General features: G+C 59.3%; 1 protein-coding gene across 1 annotated transcript in view; it reads right to left on the minus strand.

Annotated features, from left to right (window-relative positions):
- Positions 1–25985, minus strand: part of AHRR (aryl-hydrocarbon receptor repressor) — an 83239-nt gene that overhangs the window by 26917 nt on the left and 30337 nt on the right. The window contains exon 4 of the mRNA XM_018065798.1: positions 16850–16965. Within this exon, the coding sequence (XP_017921287.1) occupies positions 16850–16965 (116 nt within the window). The remainder of the gene's footprint in view (positions 1–16849; positions 16966–25985) is intronic.

A 25985-nucleotide genomic window follows, 5' to 3' on the forward strand; every position in this document is an offset into this window, starting at 1 on the left:
CCCCAGAAAGGGACACGGCCGCACAGCCGCACACGGGACCTTGCTCTGCTGTGAAGCCACACCTTAGCTGTTAGACTGTAACTCAGAGAAGGAACATCACAGCACTCAGACCAACATACAGTGAACACTCAGCAAAAGCCCTTACTCAAGAGGGGAGCACGGACCAGCTCCCTGGAGGTGCGGTGGGTGAGAGTCCGCCTGCCAGAGCAGGTGGCGCGGGCTCGACCCGTGTCCGGGGAGATCCCACGTGCCGAGGGGCAAAGCCCACGGGCCCCAGCTACTGAGCCAGAGCGTCTAGAGACGCCAGCACGGCGAGAAACCCAGGCGCCACAACCAGAGAAAACCCACGCGCAGCCCCGAAGACTCAGCACAGTCAGCAAGTGAATAAACACACGGAACATTTTTTTAGAAAAAGAGGGAATTGCTAAGATGTTAAAGCAGCCTAAGACATATCAGAGATGCCAGGGGCTCACAGCTGAGGTCAGACTGCGGCCTCAGATGCAGACGCAACATTCCCTCGGAGAATCCTCGCGCAGCCTGTGCCCACATGACTTGAAAAGCAGGTGACGCCTGACGGCTCGCCTTGTTGCACAGTTCTGGGTGAGTTTCTGACACTCAGGTGCAAGCAGCAGGGTGGTGATCTGCAGTCAGACTTAGACTTTGCGCTGGGTCTCCTGTATGACAAACCCAAGCTCACACAGCCCCCCGAGGCACCCCTGCCCCCAGCAGTCTGCCGCCGCCGACCACGGCTCACCAAAAGCCTGTTATTAAAATACCAGCCACAACCCCCGAACTCCAATGAAATGGCAATCAACCCTGCGCACGCCGTGCCCACCGGGACGTCCGTGTTCCCAGACAGACGGCAGCGTCTGCACGCGCTCCCCTGCAGTCCCGCGGGAGCGCCTGTTCCCACCGCCCACACACCTTCGGGCAGTGGGGGGAAAGTCCAGTGTTTGCCTGCGCTCGTCCTGGTGGAGGGTCACAAGCCTGTGACCAGGTCCGAATCTCCCCCACGTGCCTCTGCTAGGAGACCCCGGATTTCTTGGTGGGGGTGGGGAGACCCGTGAAATGTCTGGGCTGCTACACGGTGTAACAGAGGCCAGGTTTTCCTGTGTGCTGATCGACCCAGGGTGTGGGTCGATCTCCAGGACAGGAGGCTGGGCATGGAGGGCCCCATCTGTGAGTGGCCCCCACGCAGCCTGAATGCGCACCCGCTGGGCGGCGACAAGTCTGGATAGTGCCCCTCATGGTTTCTGCACCACTTCGGACATTCTTCACCTAAAAACACAAAGCCTGTGTGTCCATGTTCACCAGCCCGGAGGATTTTTGGAAGCACCGTCAGCCTCAGAATCTGTGATGAGCTGAACCACTGAGGCTTGGACGCCCGTGTCCCTCAGACACCAGTACGTACAAGAACCGCACTTCGAAATACCAGCTCTTCTCATATTGTGGTAAAACGTATGCAGCAGAAAGGTCACCATTTTAGCCACACTCATGCACACGGTTCATCCCCACGAGCCCTGTGGTTGTACGGCCGCCAGCGGCATCATCTCCAGAGCCTTCTCATCTTCCCAGGCTGACACTCCAGCCCTCCCCAGTCCCGGCCGCCACCATCTGCTTCCTGTCTCCAGGAGCCCGACTCCTCCAGGGACCTCCTGAGTGGACTCACAGGACTGGCCCTTCCGGGCCAGGCTCGGGCCCTCAGCACGGTATCCTCAAGCCCGTCCGTGCAGAGCCTGTGTTGGAATTCCCTTCCTCTTCAAGGCTGACTAATACTCCACTGCACGCTCAGGCTGCACTGCGTACGCCCTGTCGCCCAGTGGGCATCTGGGCTGCTCTCGGCTCCTGGTAGGGGCTCCTGGTAGGGGCTCCCGGAGACGCGCACATCTGGATGGAACACTGCGTGGGTGGAAGACGCCTAAGGCAAGGAGGAAAGGCACCGCCTTCCCTTGCTGCAGCACTGCTGGGCACCTGCTGGGCACCTGCGTGGTGGGACCTGCTGCCCCCAGAGCTGGGCGTCCCCCAGGACGAGGGTGGTGCTGGTGCTCTCACCGCTGCCCACGGCCCGCCTGCGATGGCTTCCAGCGCCTCCCCCGCAAACCTGGCATCCTGTGACCCAGGGCCTCGGCAGAACACCCGCTCAGGGTGCCTGCCTCCTTCCCCACCCTGCCCCATGGCCGGCAGGTTCTGGTGGCTGAGGCCCTGGGCGCTGGTGCAGCCTGCTGCCTCAGCCACCGTGACCAAGCCCTCTGGCCAGGAAAGCCAGAGCGGGAAGCCACAGGCCCGACCCGGAGCCGGTAGGAACATCCCAGGAAGGGCCTGCAGGCTGCCCGTCTAAGTCCCACCCCAGGAATCTGGGCAGGAGCAGGGCAGGCCATGCTAGGGCCACCGCAGGCTTCGGTGGCCTTGTGGTGTGGCTCCGCTACTGTGGCGACGGGCTTACTGTCCCTCCTTCTTATAGACTCATTGACCAGTGGCCACGTGGCCCAGGTGGCTGAGCCCAGACGCCACGTGGGGCTGGGCGGTGGTGACCTGAGAGCCTCGTCCCCCTCCCCCGGGCAAGCTGCAGGCGTGGGGACCCCCACTTGCCCCCAGCGGCGGGAGTGGGCGAAGTGGGCGCGCGGCGGGAGTGGGCGAAGTGGGCGCCACCAGCTGTCCACACAGCATTTCCCGTCTCAGAGGCAGCCCAGACTCACAACGTCCCACTAATAATAGTCCAAAGACCAAAGAGATGCTCATGGTCTGAGTGCATCAAATGCTGTCTCAAAAAAGATTTTACGAGATTAGTCACAGCCGAAAACAACCTTAATTTTAACTCACCAGGCAGAAATTTTAAAAAGAAAAACGACCGTAAACGCTGTTTGCCGAGTCATATGGATTCAATATCAGATCGACGTTCTGGCCTGGAAGCCTCACGCCAAATACTGCTGCACATGTGGGACCGGCCGGGGCAAATATGCATCGCAAACGTTTGTTTGTTTTCTCTCTCTCTTTTAATCCTGCAAGACTTTTGTGTTTTTTTAAATATGGTACATGGAAAATGAGATCACTTCTCCAAGCGGAGAAAAGAATTTGGCCCCAAGCTGAAGGCTGCGCTTTTTTAAGAGGAGAAACAACCGCATCCACGTTCAGTGACAGCCAGTCACGGGAGCTGCACCTGCCACCACAGGGCCGGCCACGCGCCCTGCCCCGGACGCCACCGCGGCCCCGTGGCAGGGATTGGGGCGAACAGCCGAGCAAGCGGGACTTCCTCTGGACAGCCCTGGAACACCCTGATGTCTTCCAACACAGGCAGAAAAAGATAGCCGGCGAGCGCTTCAGAGATTGCTCGTCAAGGTCACAGCAGAGGAAAAAGAAGCGGGGAAAGGAACAGTTCCAGCAGCCCCTCTCCTCGCCCCTCCTGGAATGAAGGGAAGCTGGGAGCTGGGCCCTCCCCTGAGAGCTGTCGCCATGGCAATGGAGCAACACCACAGGCCGGGCCGCCAGTCACGCGAGCAGGGCACCGGCCGCTGGGCCTGCTGGAGCCAGATCACTCGCTGGGCCTTGCCGCGGGGCCCGTGTGCGTGCAAGGCGCTTCTGCAGGGGACGGCTCGCCGGCTGTTTATAGATCCCACAAACAGTAAACTTGGCTTCGGGCTCCAGCCTCAGAGAGCGACAGCGCTTGCTAACAGTTCTCGAAAGAGGCAGTGGGCTGCCAGGGCAGAGCCACGAGGGTGGAGGCAGGTGCGGACCCCCGGGCCCTGGGAGCTGGCCCCGTGCTAGCCCGGCCCTGCTCCGCCAGCCATGGCCCCAGGTCGTCCTCTCCAGGTGAGCAGCTGGACAGTGCAGGTGTCTGGACGGTGAGGCTGGCCCTGGGCCCTCCTGCGGCCGGGGGGGAGGGGAGCCCAGAACCGGACACAGAATGTGGCCGCTGCAGACATAGCTCTTCCTTCCCTGGGCGGACGTGACCATTTCAAAAACACCTCAACCAAGGGCTGCTTTTTCAACAGCTGTGTGACCTTGGACAAACTACTTAACCTCTTTGGGCCTCAGGTTCCTCATCTGAAAAACAAGGATGACAGCAGGGACCGTCTCTGAGCTCAAATAAGCACCCACACAGAGTAAGGGCAGAATCAATACTGGTCCTGTTAATTAGAACTTGGGGTTTTGTGCTGGAATGAGTGATTTACCAAAAGTGTTGGCAGTGTTTTCTAAAGAGAAAACAAAGCCTGTTTAAAGATTGGGACGACTCTCTGAATGTAAACTTGGTTTAGCTCCTGAGAAGCACTTTATGGAATTGATAAACAGGTGCTCCTGATGACCCTGAAGGAGCGGCATGCTCCGTCTGAGAGGCAGGTCCATCCTGCTGGGCTCCTGGGGTGGAGGGTTGCCCCCACTCACCCCTCTAAATCTCCGAGCGGGAGCCACCAGCCTCAGCCTCATAGCCGAGGGTCACTCCAGACCTGTGGCCAGGTTCTAGACCATTCCTATGCCCCCAGAGAGCCCAAGGGGGCCTGCAGGAGGGCAGGGCGCCACTGGGAGCCGGAGAGAGCCCCCGTGGAAGAGCTGTCACACAGGAAAGCCCAGCCAAGCTGGCCCGACGGCAACGCAGGGTGCTGCCACCGCAGCCCAGGAAGGAGCTGGCGAGAGCCCCCAGACTGCACGGGGAACAAACCGGGGGTGAACCGGGCCCCAAGGGGGTGGACCCGGGCTCCACAGTGGGGAAACGGGGCTCCACGGTGGGGGAACCCGGGCTCCACGTGGAACAAACCAGGGGTGAACCGGGCTCCATGGTATTGGGGACCTGGGCTCTGCTGTGGGGGAACCCGGGCTCCACGTGGAACACACCAGGAGTGAACCCGGGCTCCACGGTGGGGGAACCCGGGCTCCACGGTGGGGGAACCCGGGCTCCACGGTGGGGGAACCCGGGCTCCACGGTGGGGGAACCCGGGCTCCACGGTGGGGGAACCCGGGCTCCATGTGGAACACACCAGGAGTGAACCGGGCTCCATGGTGGGGGAACCCGGGCTCTGCTGTGGGGGAACCTGGGCTCCATGGTGTTGGGGGGGACCTGGGTTCCATGGTGGGTGGACCTGGGCTCCATGGTGGGGGAACCGAGGCTCCACAGTGGGGGAACCCAGGCTCCACATGGAACAAACCAGGGGTGAACTGGGCTCCATGGTGGGGGAATCTGGGCTCCACTGTGGGGAAACGGGGCTCCATGGTGGGGGAACCCGGGCTCCATGGTGTTGGGGGGGACCCGGGTTCCATGGGGGTGTACCCGGGCTCCATGGTGGGGGAACCTGAGCTCCACTGTGGGGGAACCCGAGCTCCACATGGAACAAACCAGGGGTGAACCAGGCTCCATGGTGGGTGGACCTGGGCTCTACAGTGGGGGAACCTGGGCTCCACACGGAACAAACCGGGGGTGAATTGGGTTCCATGGTGGGGGAATCTGGGCTCCATGGTGGGGAAACCGGGCTCCACGGTGGGTGGACCTGGGCTCCACGGTGGGGGAACCCAGGCTCCATGTGGAACAAGCTGAGGGTGAACCCAGGCTCTGTGGTGGGTGAACTGGGCTCCATGGGGGGGAACCCAGGCTCCACGGTGGGGGCGGGGCGGGGGGGGCGCGACCCAGGCTCCATGGTGGGTGGACCTGGGCTCCGTGGTGGGGGAACCCAGGCTCCACATGGAACAAACCAGGCCGCAGCCTTGGCTGTGGGACAGGCAGGTTCTCAGGCCCCATAACATTCAGCAGCTCCACCGTGAACCCAGGGTGACCCAGAGCGAGCCAGGAGCTCTACCCTAGTGATTAAACCCTGCAGATGCCACAGGCCCGCAGTGTCTCAGTGCCCAGCGGTGAATGGCAAGGCTGACCCTGAGGCCATGCAGGGGGCCGGCCTGCGTCCTCACCTCGGCTCAAGTCCCCACTGGGACCCTCCCTATGACCGTCGTCTCAGTGAGGGCAGAGCCTGGGGCACACATGTCCAAGCCCGGGAGAGCCCAGGGCAGAGCAGGGCCTGAGTGGCCTCGGGGTAAGCTGACCAGGAAGCCCTGCTCGCTGACTACGGATGCTCAGGGGCTCAAGCTGGACAGCTAAAGTGACTGTGGACGGCCAGGAGGCACACAGCACAGAGCTCTAGGTCTAAAAGCCACAGAGAGGCCCCAAACAGCTGAACTATCTTCAGGGGTGGGGCTGGGAACTGTGGGCTTCTGACCGCAGGGAGACTGCTAGATGGACAGGACGCTACCGTGCACCACGGTGGACACAGCCTGAGGCCAGGACCACCCTGGACGCTCAGTGGACGTCAGACAGGCCCCGGGGTGGGGCCCGGGGTCTGCTGGGCAGTGGGGGCAGCCTGCCCTTTGGGGCTGTGCCCACCCAAAGGCCAGCCCCCAGGGAATTTACACTTTTACTTACATCTGTCAAGTCCCTGAAAGAAGAGCCACATCAAAGAAGTTTGGGAACAACAGGGTCACAGCAGAAGGTGAGACAGTGCTTCTCGGAGCACAGAGACCAGAGTGGGAGATGGAGCGGCCCCCGCAGCAGCCCGCTCAGCGGATCCAGGAAACGCGTGGGTGCAGGTATGTGGACATCAAGGCGCTCTCCCCAGAGCCGAGGGGTAGGAGGGCCTGGGACGCCCACACCGGGCCTCAGACGCACACCTGTGACCTCGCCAACACCACCCTCCAGCAGTCGGGACCCCGGGTGTGTGACGCCCCCTCCTGCAGCCCGGCCCCCCTCCGATGGCGACCCTGAGACCCCTGCCCTAGGCCGCCCATCTCCCACCCCTGCCAGCTGACTCTGCGCCCCACTGTGTGGGCTCTGGGGTTTTGTGCCCCTGTCCCTGGAAGACCCGTGGGCCCAGCACCGAGTGAAGGGAACTGCAACAGGGAGCCCTTGGACACGCCCACCAGGAGCGGGCACTCCTGGCCCCCGCTCACTTCGCCCACGCAGGCAAAGGGGCTTCTCGGCCTTTCTCTAGGAGAGCAACAGCCTGAAGGTGAGAGAGTCTGCACTCTGGTTCTCGGCATGTCTCTTGTGGTTCCTGAGAACTTCCCGGGAATTGTGCTGGCTTTTCCAGAAACTGCGCCAGCTCGGTTGGCACGGGTCAACAGCCTGCTGAGTGAGCGTGGTCCTCGGGCCTTCCAGACACGCAAGGCCCTCTCATGGCGCTTCCTTGAGGCCCATGGGTGCCACGGGGTCGCGTGAGTCACCTACCTGGGCCCAGGGCCAGCAGCAGGAACAGCAAAACCCCCTCACTCGGGAATCAGCACGCCAGCCCGTTTGCCACCCCTCTCCAGAGGATCTTGACCGCTTTAACCCAAGGACGCTGCTGTGGCCTCAAAGGCAGAAACGCAGCACAACCCAGCGGCCCTGTGCATCCCTGCCCTGCAGCAAGCTTCAGGCTTCTGTGTCTGCACAGGCTCCACGCCCCCCGCAGTCACCCCCCTTATCCTAGTGGGGGCCCAGGGCTGTCTGGGTCAGGGCAGGCACTCGGGGGGAGCAGAGAAGAGAAGCAAGAGCCCCTTCCTCCTCTGCTGGGCCCCTTGCGTTGCCTGGTGGGGTAAGGGAAGCAGGGCTGCAGGGCACAGCTGAGCTGCACCCCCAGGCACTCACCCCTCCCACCCCGCGCACACCCTAGGCCAGCCCTTTCTAGAGGAGACTGTCACCAAGGAGGCAAGTCCACCCGGCCCACTGCGCCCCTGACCCTCCAGACCCCAGCACACATGCGCCAGGACACAGTCTGGGGAATGCCGGCGGGTGGGGCAGCACAGAGCAGAGGATCAGACGAGCACGAGCTTAACAGACAGATTTAAGGAGGTAGACATAGCGAAATGAAATAAGAAGCAGTGTGAGCAAATCAAGGGGAACCACTTACTCGGTAAGGAAACGTAGGGAGGAGGAGGAGACTGGCGGGCTACCCTCCACGGGGTTGCAGGGCCGGGCAGGACGGAGCGGTCATCCAGAGCACAGACGGAGGCCCGTGGAGGCCCGCATGACGCGCGCGGTCATCCAGAGCACAGACGGAGGCCCGCGGAGGCCCGCGTGATGCGCGCGGTCATCCAGAGCACAGACGGAGGCCCGTGGAGGCCCGCATGATGCGCGCGGTCATCCAGAGCACAGACGGAGGCCACGGAGGCCCGCGTGATGCGCGCGGTCATCCAGAGCACAGACGGAGGCCCGTGGAGGCCCGCATGATGCGCGCGGTCATCCAGAGCACAGACGGAGGCCACGGAGGCCCGCGTGATGCGCGCGGTCATCCAGAGCACAGACGGAGGCCACGGAGGCCCGCGTGATGCGCGCGGTCATCCAGAGCACAGACGGAGGCCACGGAGGCCCGCGTGATGCGCGCGGTCATCCAGAGCACAGATGGAGGCCACGGAGGCCCGCGTGATGCGCGCGGCCTGGAGGGCTGGCCCTGAGGCAGCAGAGGAGGACAGCAGACAGCACGGGAGAAAGAGCGGCGGGTGGGAGCACCGCCTGGGGCCCGGGCGCGGGGCTCCAGAGGGGGAACCAGTCCGGGAGGGACACGGGCAAAGCATCCAAACTGAAGAAGAAAGACCTCAGATGGAAAGAACTCAGAGCACCAAGCAGGAAAAACAAGACGAGAGACACATCACAGTGAAATTCAAGAGTATCAGGGCCAAAGACAGGCTCACAAAAGCTCCAGACAGAGCCAGAGCGGACCTGCCGCAGAGAGGAGGTCTCAGAGTCCGGCGGCGGACGGGGCTGCAAAGCGTCGGACAGGACTGACGACGGTCGAGGGAAAACCTTCGAACCTAGAAGTCTGTGCTTGGCCAAGTCGTGATCCAGGTGCAAAAGCACGGGTGAGATGCAGAGAGATTTCACAGGAGCCCCACGGGGAAGCGCTCAGGGGCTGCAGAGAAGGGGCCCGCGTGCGGAACCTCAGAGGGGCCTGGAGAACTGAGGACTGTGGCAGAGCCTGTGCCATCCAACTTCTGGACAGTCACTGTGTCCATGCGGGGCCACCAGGTGGTCCCCAAGAACTAAAGCGGAGCGCGCGGCCCCTTTAGCACGAGAAAGCACAGCCTGAAGGGGGAGCTAGAGAGAAGGACAAGAAACCCAGGAAAGCACAGTCAATAGAAATTACAAAATACAAGGGCAGAAATTAGCCCTCAGGAAGAGTATTACACGGAGGATAAAGAGGCTAGACCCCCAGCCAGGGCCCATGGTGCACGGGCAAGGCCAGTTAGCGAGAGCGGGAGCCTGGCGGTGACAGCAAGGGGCCGTCCCAGCTGCAGGATGCTGGAGAGCGGGGCAACCTGAGCATCTGGCGGACACCCAGAGGGACGAGGGGCAGAGTAAAAGCGCAGTCTGAGGGCTTCCTCCTCCGGCGGCCGCCCGGAGCCGGGGCAGCGGAGCGGCTCGCTCGCAGCTCCCTGAGTGGCTGCACCCAGCCTCCCAGGGTTTCAGGTGTCCGCGCGCCCCCGCCCCCGCCCCACCACCACAGCTGGCTTCTGCTCGATGGAGCTGCATCACGGCTCTGCTAGAGCCTGAGCTGCTCGGTGCTCCGGACGCTTCTCAGCGGGGGTGGGGGGGATGCGCTGTCCTCAGTGACCGCTGGGCGATGTCTTACCCCCGCCCTCCCACAGCGAGCGGCCCACCACCTTCTCCCCACCTCCTGGTGGGCCCTGGGCTCCAGGTCCCCACCTGCCACTTGGTCACGGCCTGCTTCACGTGGAGAAAGTGGAACTGGGAGGCCCAGGAGCGCCCCCACCCCTCCAAGGCAGGCAGGTGCCCCTTCCCCTCAGGCACCTTTCCGACGTCGCCTCCTTGTCTCAGAGCCAACCCTCTTGGGCTGGGTGTGCAGCGTTTCACAGAGGTGAAAGCTTGGTATTGGAGCTTCAGCTTTAGCGTCAGTCCTTCCAGTGAATATTCAGGACTAATTTCCTTTAGGATGGACTGGTTTGATCGATACCTGATTCCAATACATTGGCCACCTGATGCAAAGAACTGCCTCATTTGAAAAGACGCTGATGTTGGGAAAGACTGAAGGCTGGAGGAGAAGGGGACGAGAGAGGATGAGATGGTTGGATGGCATCACCGACTCGTTGGACGGAGTTTGAGCAAGCTCCAGGAGTTGGTGATGGACAGGGTGGGCTGGTGCGCTGCAGTCATGGGACGGGACACGACTGAGTGACTGAGCTGAACTGAACTGAAACACTTGGTCCTTCTCATTCTCTGTACTGGTCACCCATGGGGCCTTTGGGCCGGAAACTCAGTCCTCGGTTCTGGGAATCTTCTGGGTCGCTTCCTTGACCATTTCCTCCCCTCTGATCTTTCTGGAGCTCTGAGTACACAGGTCCCCGGGGCCTGGTAACTTCCCCAACTTTCCTGTTTTTCTCCGCCTGTTCCTCAGTTACGTGTGGGAGGACTCAAACTCTGGACCCTTCCACGGATTTCCAGGTTTTGCTCTCATGCCTCTAAGGTTTGAGCGCTGTTAGGGTCTCCAGCTGGCCTTGCATGGGCACGTGCCCCCGTGTCTGAGGAGCCCGAGGGCCGCGTGGCCTGTCTGTGCACCCGCTCCTCTCCGCACGGCCGTCTCCATGCAGCTGCTTTCTCGTGGTTCCTGGGTTTGGCTCCATCAGCCTCTTCCCAGAGACCCACAAACCCTGAGCGTGCTGGACTCGAGGAGCGGGCGCGGGCCCCTGTGCAGCCTCAGCGCTGCGAGCCCTGCGGGGAAGCTTGAATGTCCACGCCTTTAGTCCTGCCTTTAGTTTTGTGTAAAGTAACAAGTTCACAGGCTCTGAGAACAGGTCAGGAACCCGCACCTCACTCAGCCAGCCGCACAGCCACAATTACTGCACATACGGAGACCCGGAATGTGCGGCTCACACTCAGGAGACAGGAGGCAGAGGCCGACGACCGGTGGTCAGGGAGGGATGCAGAACGGCCAGCCTCCTCCAGCAGAGAAGGGAAGCACCCAGAAAGGAAAGCACCGGGAAAGACGCGGCATCTCAGACGAGAAGCAGACTCCATGAAGAAACTGAGAGTTTCAGGTGAGAAATAAAACACATGAAGCGAAAATTCACTGGATGGGCTGCAGAGCAGGATGGAGGTGACAGAGAAGAGCCAGTAAAGTCTCAGTAGGAAGCGACCAGCCTGAGAGAGAAAATACGGGGGAAAGTGAGGGGGCCTCAGTCCCTGTGCACAGGATGAGAAAGGCTAACAGCTGGGCAGTGGGGCTTCTGAAGCGAGAGAGACTGGGGCAATAGAAACTATTTGAAGACTATGGCTGAAAACTTCCCAGATTTGGTGAAAGACATGAATTCATAGGCTCAGGTAGCTCTTCATGCGTGCTAAGTTGCTTCCGTGGTGTCTGACTCTTTGCGACCCTATGGACTGTGAAGCCCTGTCTGTGGGATTCTCCAGACAAGAATACTGGAGTGGGTAGCCATGCCCCTGCTCCAGGGCATCTTCCAGACCCAGGGATCGTACGGGAGTCTCTTTCGTCTGCTGCAATGGCCAGCAGGTTCTTTACCACCAGCTCCACCTGGGAAGCCCTCAGAAACCTCAGCAAACCCGAGATGGGACGATCTAATAAGCCCAGCATACACCCAAGCCCAAGCATATCAAAGCTAAGCAGCCAAGGTCAGCAGGGATACTGAAATGGAAATCAAAAGGAAGGTAGAAAAGAAACAAATATAGAAAAATTGTGAAATGGTAGACTGAAATCCAATAATGTCGACGATTACTGCAATATAAATGCCCTAAATACACCAATTAAAAAGACGATGCTGTTGGACAGGACTCAGAAAAACAAAGCCAAAAAAAGGCCCCAAAATATACCATCAATACATTAAATGCAATAATACAAATGGGTTAAGACGAAAAGATGAAGCAAGGTATGCCCAGGAACATTAACTAGACAAAAGCTGGCGCGACTGTGTTCAGTTCCTCAGACAAAGCAGACCCCAGGAAGACTACAATAAAGAGGCGCCTGATGACAACGATAGAAAGGTCAACTCAAGAAGAAAACGTAACCCTGAGTGAGTCTGCAAAACCCAGAGCAAAACTGACAGCACTCAGAAGAGAAGCGAGGGGTCCGCAACCGCGCCAGCGGCGCCTTTCAGGTGAGAGCGGACGGCGCACCAGCAAGGATGCAGACGTCGTCAGCGTCACCGGACGGCCTGACGTGGCTGATGTGCCGCGGACACCTCGCCCGGGACCAGCAGTCGGGCTCAGACAGACCTGTCCTTCGGGAGGGAGGGGCAGGGCTTCTTACAAGCGCACCAACCCGATTCATGACCACCTCACCTCCAAACAAAGCCACACTGGAGGGAGGTCTCCAGTCTCGCGTGAATCTGAATTTTATTAATTTTGGTGGGGGTCAGGAGGACACAGTATCCAGCCCATAGCAGCAATCAGTGAAACTAATAGCTGTGTGTCTTTGAAAAAAATCAATAAAGTGAATATACTTCTAGCCCAAGTGACTAAGAAAAAGGAAAACACAAATTACCAATGAAACAAAAAATGAGACATAGCTGCAGAACCCACAGACATTAAAAGGGCAACATGCGAAAGCCGTGGACAGCGCTGCGCTCAGGGATCAGCAATGTGGATGGAGCAGACCAGCTCCCTGAAAGACGCAAACTACTCAGATTCACACCGGAATAGATAACGTAAACAGTCCTTTATTAATTAAGGAAAACGCACTCACAGTTTAATCTTCTACGATTTAAACTAAAGAAAATCTCAAGAAAATCCCCAGATCAGTTGTTTTCTCTGGTGAACTCTATCATCACTTGAGGAGGGATAACATTAATTCTACACCAACTCTTTCAGGAAAAAGAAAAGGGAACACTCCCACCCAATGCTATGAAGCCTGTATCAGCACGCTGCCACAAGGACATCAAGAGAGAACAGCCGAGTAGCTCTCATGGACATAAACGCAACATCTCCAAAATATTAGCAAGACTGAATCCAGCGATACATCAATAAGGTCTATCCTGGGCATGCAAGGTTGAGGAAGCATTTGAAAACGAATTAATGTAATTCACAGTATTAAATGTGAAAAGACTCAGGACGAAAAACCACGATCTCAACAGATGCAGAAAAAGCACCTAACAAAACTTTTAATATCCATTAATAATAAGAACTCTCAGAAATGAAGGAATAGTGGGAAATTTCTCAATCTAAGACATCTATAAAAAGCAAAATGAGCGTAAGAAAAAGCAGACACATTACTTTGCCAACAAAGGCCCACCTAGTCTAAGCTATGGTTTTTCCCGTTGTCATGAATGGATGTGAGAGTTGGATCATAAGGGCTGAGCACTGAAGAATTGATGCTTTTGAACTGTGGCGTTGGAGAAGACTCCTAAGAGTCCCTTGGACAACAAGGAGATCAAACCAGTAATTATAAAGAAAATCAACCCTAAATATTCCTTGGAAGGACTGATGCTAAAGCTGAAACTCTAATACTCGCCACCTGATGTGAAGAGCTGAGCCATCAGGAAAGACCCTGAAGCTGGGGAAGACTGAAGGCAGAGGGGAGACGGAGGATGAGACGGCTGGATGGCATCGCCGACTCAACGGGCGGAGTTTGAGCCAGCTCCGGGAGACGGCGAAGGACAGAAGAGTCTGCTGTGCTGCAGTCCATGGGGTGGCAAAGAGCCGGACACAACCGAGCCGCTCAACAACAGCACCAACACAGTAGTTAAGACAGCAAGGTGCTTATCTGTGGAAGGTTAGACATGCAATCAACGAGCCGGGTGAGAGTCTGGAAACACTCAGAAACATGACCGACTGATTTTTTTATGAAGGTATAAAGGGAATTCAATGGTGAAAGGATCAGCTTTTGAATAAACGGTTCTGAAAACACTAGAATTCATATGCAAAAATAAAGAGATCTTGCCCTATGTCTCCTACCTTACCCTAAAGTTAGCTGAAAGTAGATCCCAGACTTGAGCGTAGATCCCAGACTTGAGCGTAAAACTTAGAGCTAAAGGCAGCAGCACGCAACACTGGACTCAGGCATACAAGAGCGACCTTTGCAACCTTGGGATAAGTGAAGAGTTCTTAGATCTGACATCAAAGTCACGGCCTATTGTTAAAGATGGACAGACTGAATTTTGTCAAAGTTAATACTTTCACTCTGAAAGACCCTGTCAAGAATGAAAAGACAAAAAAAAAAAAAAAAAAAAAAAAACCCACAACAAAGCAAAAGAAAAAGACTGACAAGACAAGGCGGGCTGGGAGCAAAGGCTGCGTAGCCTGCGTGCAGGGGGCTTGCTGGGGCGCTTGCGTGAGCTCAGAACGCAGCAGTCAGGAGAGCAAACAACCCGGTCTTTGCTTAATGGACAAAGGCTTGAGCAGACAGCGTACAAAGGGTCTGTGGATGGCGGAGACACACGGAGAGATGCTCAGCGTTACCAGTCATGAGGGAAACACAAATTAGAGCCGCATGGGCCCAACTCAACCAGGGACTTGGAGCAGCTTAGAGCTCCGTCCCTGCAGCGGGGACGCACCAGCACAGCCGCCCAGGCAAGCAGCGTGGCCGCCTCTTGCAAAGTTAAGCACACGCATGCCCATCATCTGAAGCAAAGGAAAGCCTGTGTGCAGAGGAACCTGCGTGTGAATGCTCATCACAGCTCTACTCACAGTCCGCACAGCCTGGAAACAATCTGGAGGCCTCAGCGGCTGGGAGGGCCAGTGCAATGAGACACCCGCACCGCAGGTGCCGGCCGCTCAGACACAGGTGCAGGATGCGGAGCCGGGGGCAGGTGGGGGTCTGACTGCAAATGGAGAGCAGGAGGGAAGCCTCAGGGGAGGACTTGCTCAGTGCTCTCGCCCTAACTGCCAGAAAGAACACAGTTCAGAAGAGTCCCATGCAGCCCAGGACACCTCATCTCCAGCCAGGTCAAGGGGTCAGAGTGTCTTCAGCCAGACAGGAGACACCCTCCTTGGTGGGGGTGGCCCAAGGCCCACGACACGGCCGAAAGCACAGAGACCCAGGACTCTCTCCCCCGTGGAGGCAGGACAGCCCGGAGACACCGGGGGAGTGCGGTCCTGGGCGGTAGCCCCGGGTGCAGGACGGTGCCCGGCACTCTAACCGGGACAGCGGGCTGTGTGAGCTGGCTTCCGTGTTTACAGTGCAGAACGCAAGTTTAAACACGATTTTATGGTTAAGATGTCATTTTAATCTTGAACATGAACAGGGAAAGAGTGATGCCAGCTATCATCTGGCGAGAATGAAATCCAGGCTGGCAGGACATTCTCCATGTTCACTAGTACTAACAGAAGAAAGCAGCTTCAAAGGGAAAATAACATTTAAGATTTGCTTCCTACAAACCCGATAAGTAATGAATACGGGAACGTTTCCACTTCCGAAAGCACATTTCTCGAAGCATGCTGCTCTTGGGCCTGCTCTCTGCTCCATGGGGCCCCGGGGTGGGAGGCCCCAGCACCCTGCGAATCAAATGCAAACCCCGTCGCCTGCGAGAACCCCATCTGCCCTCACATGCTTTCACCTCTTTAGGAAAGAGACGGTCTGTAAACTCCTAGGGCCTCCAAGCATCCACACCCCTCGGCAGGGCCGAGGCCCGGGGGCTGTGGGGCGGGGGTGGTGGGGGCCGTGTGGCCTGCACAGCAAGGTGCAGGGTGACGCGGGCCGTCGGGGGCCTGATCGGGGGCAGGGGGCCGCTGAGCAGACACAGGCAGGGCAGGGCCGGGAGGCAGACCCCGAGGAGCCAGTCGGCTACCCTCTCTTCCTCGTCCACACCTCTAACAAAGCGCTGAGGCAGGAGCCTGGCTGAGATGAAAAGGTGTCTCCTGGGCCCCCCTTCCTCGCGGAGGAAGCCGCAGGGGGAGGAGTTGTCGGGGCCACGGGGGAAGGAAGGCCCTGTGGCCACTGCCAAGGTCACTGCGTGTCCCCGCGCAACACTCAGACCCCGAGGGGGCGCTGGCCTGGAAGGCGGGGGACCTGAGCGGGCACAAGCCAGGAGCACTCTCACGCCCAGCATGACCGGCGGGGAGGGGGATGCATGCCGTGGAGCAGCCTGGGCTGCAGACCAGCCGCCTGCAGGGACCAAGCCGCTCTCAGAGGCGGGCGACGGGCGGCTGCCCGGCGGGGCTTCTCCCACCTGAGCAGCACCTGCCCTCCATCCCGTCACCTAACAGACATGCTGAACTGGGGGCCACGGAGGGCACGAGGCTGTGGCTGACTTCATCTGGGGTCAGAACTGCCCGCCAAACAACGCTGGGGGCCCAGAACCAGAGGCTCAGCTCTGGGCCTGCGGGCAGACACGCAGGGGACACGTGGGCCTGGGTGGACGGCCAGGGCAGCCCGGCTGCAAGGCCACCACGGCCGCCGATTATGGGGCAGCCTGCTGCGGGCTGCTCCCTGCATCCCAACCCTGCGGGGAGGGACAGCCTGCATCTCTGGTGGACATCGCAGCACTCTCGCCCTGTGAGCAGTGACTGATCCCACCCGGCGAGCCCCACCTCCCTTTATCTTGTCAGGAAAAGCTGTTCAGAACCGCCCGGCAGGCCCGGCTCTGGTGAGAAGGCCTGCCCCGCCCGTGACGTCCGGTGTGCAGGTCAACAACGGGGTCAGCCCGGGACTCACAGCGCATGATTTTCTGCCCTCAGTCTGAGGGGAAGAGCCCACTTGGCATTTTATTAGGTTCTCGCATCGACAAGTAAAACCAGAAAATGCAGAAGGGAAAGCGAGGTTCCCATCTGAAGCCCACGGGCCTGGGGGTCACCCGTGTGTGCTGTGCAGAGGTCCTGGAGCCCACCTGCAACCAAGCCCTCCTGAGACTGAGCTCCCTGGTGGTTGTGAACGGTCACGACTGACGCCACAATGCGGCCAGGAGACCCAGGGGTGCGGGGTTGGGGGCTCACCTCCAGCAGCAGCCTTCCCTCCAGCACAGCCGAGCCTGCAGACCCTCTGCGTGGACCCCGGTCTCCCGGCGACGGGGCAGCAGCCACCAGCTGCCTTGGGCACCTCTCCTGCAGGGCTGAGGGGGGGCATGGTCAGTCACGCTCTTCCTGCGTCCCCGGCTCCCACCCTCCGCAGGCACGCCGGCCCAGGGCTGCTCTCCTCCTGGGTACCCAGGGCAGCACCGGGCAGCTGGTGGGGGACATTCAGGGACGGGGCTTCTCAGCTGGCCACACCCCAAGGACCTCACCCCACCCTGTTCTCCGCCTCCCCCAGTGAGCCTCTTAACCACCTTCCCCGCTTCAGCAGCCCTTCAGGGGTCCCAAAGCTCCCCTCTTAAGACCCAAGCCTGGGCAGGTCCCCAAGCTGGACACCACTGTTCGAGGGAACCAGTAGCCAGGAGCCCCGCACACCCCCTCCCGTCCCTCCGTCCCAGAGCCCCGGCCTGACCCAGACTGGAGCGGCCAGTGCCCCGTGGACCCCCACCCCTGCCAGAGCCCCCTGCCGCCCCTACCCCCACTCTGGCCTCATCTGCACTTGAGGTGACGCGCTCAGACAGACAGACGTCCACATCCTAGCCCTGAACTCCACGCTCCGTCATCAGCTCCTGGAATTATGAGGGTCCCGGCCAGGAGCCGGCCTGGCGCTGACGCCTCCATGGAGGCCTCCAGGGCTGCGCTTCCATTTCCCCTGATTTGGGGGGTGTTAGTGCCACCAAGGGCCCTGCAGGCCATCACTGCCTCATCCAGTGTTGGGGTAAAATACAAGCACACCGCAGAGCTCCCCAACATTTCTTCCCAAACCAGAAATCGTGCTGGACTCTCCCTCCAGGGGCCATGGGCTCCCCCAGGAGCTGGTCAGAAATGCAGGGTCCCAGGCCCCCAGTGTGCCCTCCAGGTTGGATGGGGACCACTGCAAACAGAGACCCCTCACACATACATTCACACACACACAGACACATAAAGAAACAGACACAGAGACACACACAGACAGAGACACACAGACACATACACAGACATACAAACACATAGACACACACACAGAAACAGACACACACACACAGACACACACACAGAGACACACACACAGACATACAAACACATAGACGCAGGCACATACACACAGAGACACACAGAAACAGACACACAGACACACACACATGCAGAGACACACACAGACACACAGACACACACAGACACACACAGAAACAGACACAGACACAGATATACAGACAGACACACAGAGACACACACAGACACACACACAGACAAACACATAGACACATGCACATACAGAGACACACACACACAGACAGACACACATGCAGAGACACACAGACACATACACAGATATACAAACACACAGACACACAGAGACACACACAGACAGACACACATGCAGAGACACACATACAGAAACAGACACATACAGGCACAGTGAGACACACACAGACACACAGACAGACACATACAGAAACAGACACGCAGAGACATATACAGTCACGCACACACGCAAGGGGACACACAGACAGACACACACACAAGGACACACACAGACGTCACGCACATACACAGAGAGACACACATAGACACACAGAGGGACACAGACACACACAGACACACGCAGACACACACACACAGGGACACACAGGCAGCCGCCAAGCTGACCCCTCTTCCACGCCCCTGGTCCAGACTGAGGGTGTCCACAGGGAGAAAGGGCTCCCCTGGAGGCCCTCAGCCCCACCCACGCGGTCCCCTCGGTGGCCCTGCCCTGGCCTCTCCATCCCTCCTCCTCGGAAGCTGTGCTCCATCTCCTCCCTCTCCCACAGTAAATGGAACGAGATACGAACCCGTTTCCTCAGCAGAAGGTGCTGAGTTCTGGGAAACAGGACAGTGCACCTGGGCCCCGGGCAGAGACACAGACGGCCAGCCTCCCTGCCCCACGAAAGGGAAGGTTCTCTCTCCCTCCAGCAGCCGAGCCCCCCTCTTGGTTGCTGGTTTTCAAGGCACCAAAAAGGCTCTGAGCTCAGAAGCCAGAGGCGCTAACACTTGATCCCTTGTGTGTGCCTCTCTGCTCAGAAAGCTGAAAGGTGAGTGCCCAAGACTCCTGGAGCCAGCCCTCCCTGAGCAGAGGCTTCGTGAGACCGGAGCCGTGCTGGGGTCCACAGAAACCTCCTGGGGCCCAGGCGCCCCCCGCCTCTGACTGAGGACCACACAGCCCGGCTCTGAGGCTGAGAAAGACCCAGGAGGGAGCAGGCTGGGGCCCAGGCCCACTCCCACCCCTTCTGCGGGCTTCCCAGAGGGTCCAACCCGACAGCCCACCCAGAGGCCACATCTCCCAGGTGGTCTGAGGCCAGGAGCGGGGGGCGTGGGTGGGGGAGGCAGGACCCCACTCCCCCACCCAGCAGGGCCCTCCTCTCCAGGACCCAGACCAGCAAGGCCTCCCAACTGACCAACCGCAAAGCGCACTGTGGGGGTGTCCCCCGCCCCTCCCCAAGGGGAAGGGGAGGTTTGGAGTCGGCTTCCGGGCTCTTCTGCTTCTCAGCCCTGCAGCCCCGAGTTGGGGTGCTGCTGCCCGCAGCTGGAGGCTGGGACATCCCCTGGCGGTGACATCACCAAACGGGGGAGTCGCTGACCCCTGCTGGGACCCTAAGCCCCCCAACTCCAGAACACAGGCTTGCAGGGGCCAGAGCCGACACAGGCGGCCGCAGGGAGCAGAGGTCGCTTCTGGAGGCAGAAGTGGGGTCCCCTTCCTACTTCCCCCGCTCCTGCCCCCCGACAGCACGGCAGCATCGCGTGCGCCCCCAGCGGGCACCCCCGCTTCCCGCCTCCGCAGCCACATTCCGCGGGGCACGCCCGGCAGGGCCTCCGCGGGCCGCTGTCACGCGATGGGGCGTCAGCGCCGCAGTGACAGCCGCCTGGCCCGCAGCCAGGGCCTCGCGTGCGAGCAGGGCCGCCCGCGCGCCCCACCCCCAGGCCTGCGGCGAGACTGGAAGAAGCCAAAAGCGATTCCGAGGCTGTCCTGGAGGCCCCGCCAGGGCGGGGGCGGGGGGGGCGCGGCCTTCCAAAAACCCCTCTGAGGCACAGCCCCCCAGGTCGGGGGGCCGGAAGTTGCCAGGGCAGCAAACTCTGGTGTGGGTGGGGGTCAGAGCCAGGGCCTGGAGGGCTGGGGGTGCCAGTCCTCTTAATGGGGGGGATGGCACAGCAGGGGGGCAGCAGGGACAGAGAGAGAGTGGGGAGCACCCCCAGGGTGGGGGGTGGGGAGCACCCCCAGGGGTGCAGCGGGGGGAGGAACAGCCCGCACTCCCCGTGGCCCTGCGGCCAGCATCTGGGTCTGCTCTTTCATCTCAGCATCTCTCTCCAGGGCCGGCCTCTCTCCCTCCCTGCCATGGTGGGCAGTGGGGGGAGGGTCTCACCCACGATGACCTGGGACTGAGCCCAGCTCCGTCTGAGTGGGGCCCACAGGGGAGGCCAGGGCTGCAGGCAGGGTCTCTGCAGACAGCCCTCAGCCCCACTGCTGGCGCCCTCCCCGCCAGGCCTCCTCTTAGACAAAGGGTGAGCCCACCACCATGCTCCCCTGTCTCCTGCTCCTGGTTGCCCCTGGTAACATGCCCGGGAGAAGAGCTAGCAGAGAGCAGGTGTATGTGGGGTGGGGGTCCAGGGGGAAGTTTGTGGAAGTTGGAGAGGAGCTGCTGTGGCCTCTGGGCTCCGCAAGGAAGGTCTTGGCGGGGGTGCCCCACGGCCCAGGGTTCTAGGAACCCCCTGGGGTCCAGCCAGAAATGCGAGCCAGCGCGTCTAAGGGCCTCGTGCCCCCGCTGAGCCGCTGTCCCCCCCAGCCGGCCCTGCATTGTCTCCAAAGAGGGCAGCCTGCTCTCCGAGGGGTGGTGGGAGGGGCCGCCAAGACCCCCAGCCCCACAGAAGCCATCCTGGCCCAGGGCAGAGCCTGGGATCGCCTTCTGCACCGTCCGCAGACACAGCTGAGGGCCTGCAGGCAGGAGAGGAGGCCAGTCAGGGCTGCCCCATCCCAGGAACGCACGGACTCCCTGAGGCTGGCACAGCTCAGCCTGAGCCCTGAGACTGCCCGCACCCCGGGACTCAGCTGGAGGCCCTGGGTTCCCTCCCCTCCACAGGCCCCAGAGCTCTGGCCACAGCAGATTCTCACTGCCCTGTCTGACCCGTCCACCAGTGGTCCGCAGAACCAACCGGAACCAGCTTCCCTCACTCCACTGCCTCCCTGTATCCCTGAGAGGCTTCCCTAACAGCTCAGTGGTGCACAATCCGCCTGCAATGCAGGGGGCACAGGAGACGGGGTTGGTCTCTGGCTGGGGAAGATCCCTGGAGGAAATGGCAACCCACTCCAGTATTTTTGCCGAAAACCCCCATGGAGCCTAGCAGCCTGTAGCCAAAGGGTCGCAAAGAGCTGGCCACGACCAAATGTCCAAGCACATCCCTGAGCGCCTTGCCTGGAGAAAAGAGGATGTGTGTGATTGTCTGCAGACGGTGGGCGTCCCTGTGTGGGCTGGGCTGCACCCAGCCTAGGGGGGAGGCTGGAGAGGCCACTGCCCTTGGGGGCTCAGCCCTGCCATACCTCAGCTCCTTCCCTGTCCTTCACACAGAAGAGACTCAGGGCAGCTGCCACTCTGGGCCGAGCCACGTGCCACAAGGACCCAGCCCCACCTGTCGCTGCTCAGGGTCCTGTGCTCGGGTCTGGCCACTGAGAGTTGCCAAGTGTCTCTGGTGGAGGAAAAACCCAGAGATGCCCCGTTTCTGCCTCTGGAAGTGCATGATGCCCAGAAGCCACCTTGCTCCCAGACAGCTCCCCAGGGACAGGGCAGGTGAGTCCAGATTATGGACACAGGGAATGTGGGGTGGAGGGGACTGTCTGGGCTCGAGGTGCAGGAGTTCCACCACCAGGGTGACGAGAGAGGAGCCGGGGTACCCCAGGAAGCTGGGCCGGGCCTCAGCTCTGATGAGCGGCAGCTCCTGGAGTGGTCAGGTCACCGCACACACAGCCTGGCTCCGACCCTCCAGCCCTGGTCCAGTAGCTCACCACCCCCGCCCGTGCGCCCAGGGCCGCGTTCACGCTCAGCCATGTGTCCCTCTGGAGGCAGCTGCTGTGACCACAGCGCAGCCCAGCTCTCTCCATGCTGCGGAGGGAGGTCAGCGTGGAGGGAGGCAGAGAGCTTGGAGCCCCTGGGACCCCAAGGAGCAGGCCTGCCCCCCACTCCTGCACGCTTCCAGCCCAGATGCACTTCAGGGCCTGCTCGGCGGAGGAACACAGGCTCAGAGCAGCTGTCCGGGGACCTCGGCGCCCCCTGAGGTGCGGGTGGGCTGCTGGGGGTCCAGCATGCCACTCGCTTGAGGGGCTTCGAGAGGGGCCTGGGCAGCGGCACCCTGAAGTTCCGTGTCTTGCTGCCACCAACTCGGCACAGGCCTCCACATGGACGCCTGTGTGCCCACATTCCTGTCCCCTGAGGTCATGGTGTTGGGAGGGGCTCTGGGCCATGAGAGGAGCCCCACAAGCAGGATGAGTGTCCTCTAACAGACCCTGGGGGCACCTCACCCCTTCCCGGGTGAGGACAGTTCAGAATTCAGTCCTCACCAGACCCCAGCCACGGGGTGCCCTGACCTCGGAACTCCGGCCTGCAGGACTGAATGGTGATGTCTGAGTGTCTGTCACAGCAGGAGAGCTGAGACAGGAGTGACAGCAGCCACGTCCGTGGTGGCAGCTCTTGGCCGTTCCCTGTCAGCAGCTGAGACCAGGCCCAGGAAGCAGGCAAACTTGACCCTCCGGTGGGCACCCTGCAACTTCCTGCAGGGACCGCATGCCCTCCTTGAGACAGGGGCCCAGGACCCGGAGAACCAGCCTTCCTGAGAGATTGGGAGGTTAACTGGCTTCGTTCGCCCCTGCCCCCACCACCAGCCCCTCTGGGTGATCCTGGGGACACCGCTCAGGGGTCCAGAGGCCCCACGAGTCCAAGGGCACGTGTGGGTCCCAGGCAGTGCAGTGCACCTGCCGGGGGAACCAGTGGCCAGGCCTGGGGGGCAGATGGAGAATGCGGGGCCCCACTCTGACCCGAGCTCCCACCCCAGCATGCCTGCAGACCCCTCCGCAACTCTGGCATCAAATTCATGGAGCACCTCAGTTTTCAGACATTCAAACTCTCGCCCACGCCTCGCTTTTCAAGAAATAAAAGATAAACTCCTTGTCTTGCCGTTGGAGGATGACCGTGAATCACACAGGCTGGCAGCAAGTGCCATCCTGCGACTCGATAGCAGAGGGGCCCACAGAGGGGCAGCGGTTTCCTGCACCTACGCTGCCGAGAACAGACGTGCTCGCAGGGCTATGTGCTGTCGTGCCAGAGTCTGCCCGCCCAGCCCAGGAAAGGTGACCGGAAGCACGTGGGCATACGTGGCCGGGGCTGGACCAGCTCTCATCTTAGCCCCGAGGGAGGGGATCGGGGCGTGGGTGCGTGTCCTTTCGAGCCCCACAGTTAGGCAGGTGCGGAGGAGGGATGCAAACTGCATTCAGAGCCCCAAGCTCAGTTAGGTGAGAAGAAACATCGTGCCTGTGAATAGACATGCTCATGTTTGGAAAACAAGAGTCCACCCCAGGACGCAGACCGCATCAGCTTGTGGGTTTTACACAGAAAGAGTGTCCCTGTTTTCTACAATGACCAGGGAAGCCCCAGAGGTTTCACAGCTCAATCTGGCTCCGATGGCACCAGGAAAGCAGAGCCCCCACGTCCACAGGTGCCCAGCCCACCCCTCTTCACTGGCTTTCTGGGGTCCAGCGGGCAGGAGCCCAGGGTTGCAAGTCCTGCAGAGGGACTGTGCTTTCTCCTTAATCCCCATGCTGCAGTGCAAGACGCAAGCATTTTAGGGAAGTTTTCAACTATTATCTCCTCGACTGTTATCTCCTCAAATATAGCTTTTGCACAGCAAAGGAAACTATAAGCAAGGTGAAAAGACAGCCCTCAGAAGAACAGCAAATGAAGCAACTGACAGAGGATTAATCTCCAAAATGTACAAGCAGCTCATGCAGCTCAATGCCAGAAAAATGGACAACCCAATCAAAAAATGGGCAGAAGCCATAAACAGACACTTCTCCAAAGAAGACATACAGACGGCTAATAAGCATGAGAAGACGCTTAGCGTCGCTCATTGTTAGAGACACGCAAATCAAAATTGCGATGAGGTTTCACCTCACACCAGTCAGAACGGCCATCCTCAAAAAGTTTACAAATAATAAATGCAGGAGAAAAGGGAACCATCCTACACTGTTGGTGGGAACGCAAACTGATACAGTCACCATAGAGAACAGTATGGAGAGTCTTAAAAAAACTGGGAATAAAACTACCATACGATTCAGCAGCCCCACTACTGGTCAGATACCCCGAGGAAACCAGGATTGAAAGAGACATGTGTACCCCAGTGTTCATCGCAGCACTGTTTACAACAGCCAGGACATGGAAGCTGCCTAGATGTCCATCAGCAGATGAATGGATGAGGAAGCTGCCGTTCACACACACAATGGAGTATTACTCCGCTATAAAAAGGAATGCATTTGAGACAGTTCTGATGAGGTGGACAGACCTAGAGCCTATTAAACAGAGTGAAGTGAGCAGAAAGGGAGAGACAAATACCAGATATTGATGCATGTACGTGGAAGCTAGAAAGATGGTACCAGTGATTCTACGTGCAGGGCAGCAAAGGAGACCGAAACATAGAGAACAGACTTTTGGACTCAGTGGAAGCAGGAGAGGGGGATATTCGAGAGAATAGCACTGAAACATGTGTATTACCATATGTAAAGTAGGTGACCGGTTTGAGTTTGATGCTTGAAGCAGGGCACCCAAAGCCAGTGCTCCGGGACAACCTGGAGGGGTGGGGGGTGGCTCAGGATGGAGGGGACACATGTGTGCTTCTGACTGATTCATAGTGATGTACGGCTTCCCAGGGGCCCAGTCGGTAAAGAACCTGCCTGCAATGCAGGAGATGCCGGAGATACGGGCTTGCTCCCTGGGTTGGGAAGACCCTGTGGAGGAGGGCCACTCCAGTATTCTTGCCTGGAAAATCCCATGGACAGAGGAGCCTGGTGGGCTACAGTCCCTAGGTCACAAAGAGTCAGACACGACTGTGTGACTTAGCACGTGGCAAAAACATCACAATATTGTAAAGTAATTATCCTCCAGTTAAACTAAATCCATGAATTTAAAGAGAAAAAGGAAAAAAGACAACCAAAAGGAGCTCTTGGAAGAAAAAGAAAAGGGGGTTCTATTCACATGCGTTTTCGTTCCACACGCTCTTCGTGGTAGAAGAGGTCAACCATTCGGGCTTCTCACCAAGTTTCAACAGTCTGAAGCCCAGGGCTCAAGAAACGTTTCGGAAAAGCAGACAAAACCAAAAAGAAAAGAGACAGTGCTATAAAGTCAGGTACTTATTCCATGAGTAACTGCATGCTGTCAAGATAAGCAGGACGGGGGACTTGCCTCACGGTCGAGGGCTTAAGAGCCCACCGTTCAATGTGGGGGATGAGGGTGGGGGAACCAAGACCCCACAAGCTGGGGGGCAAACAAACCCCCCCACCACTGAGGCAGGAGGAGATGCCGCCCCGCGGGGTAAAGCAATTGCAGTCATTCCCTGTGGACCGGAGCTCCGAAATGAGGGCGGCAGGACAGCTAAGACAGGAGGCTGGGCCCTGCCCAGACCACACACACCTCATTCCAGAAGTCAGGAGACCTCCCCAACCACATACGCATGTAAAGGCTCCTTGGGGGTCAAAGGGGGAGCTATGTCAAGGGATGTTCTCTACCCATATCCCTTGTAAAATCCATCTTGGCTAAGGGACGCATGCAAACACATGGGAGGATCCTGAGATACATCAAATGTGGACTGGAAACCAGGGAAATCAAAATGATTGGCCAAAGGAAACCCAGAAGACATGCCCCATAAAAGTAATTCAGACTGCCACGAGGGCGCAGCGAGAGACGCTCTCTGAGCCCGCCCCTGCGTCTGTCCACGTGCACCGTGCTCTTCACCTGCTTCACTGCCTTCCGTCTTCGTGGGGACCCTTTTCCGCAAAGCTGAGGGCCAGAGG

Source organism: Capra hircus, chromosome 20 (assembly GCF_001704415.2).
Source record: "Capra hircus breed San Clemente chromosome 20, ASM170441v1, whole genome shotgun sequence".
Lineage (NCBI taxonomy): Eukaryota > Metazoa > Chordata > Mammalia > Artiodactyla > Bovidae > Capra > Capra hircus.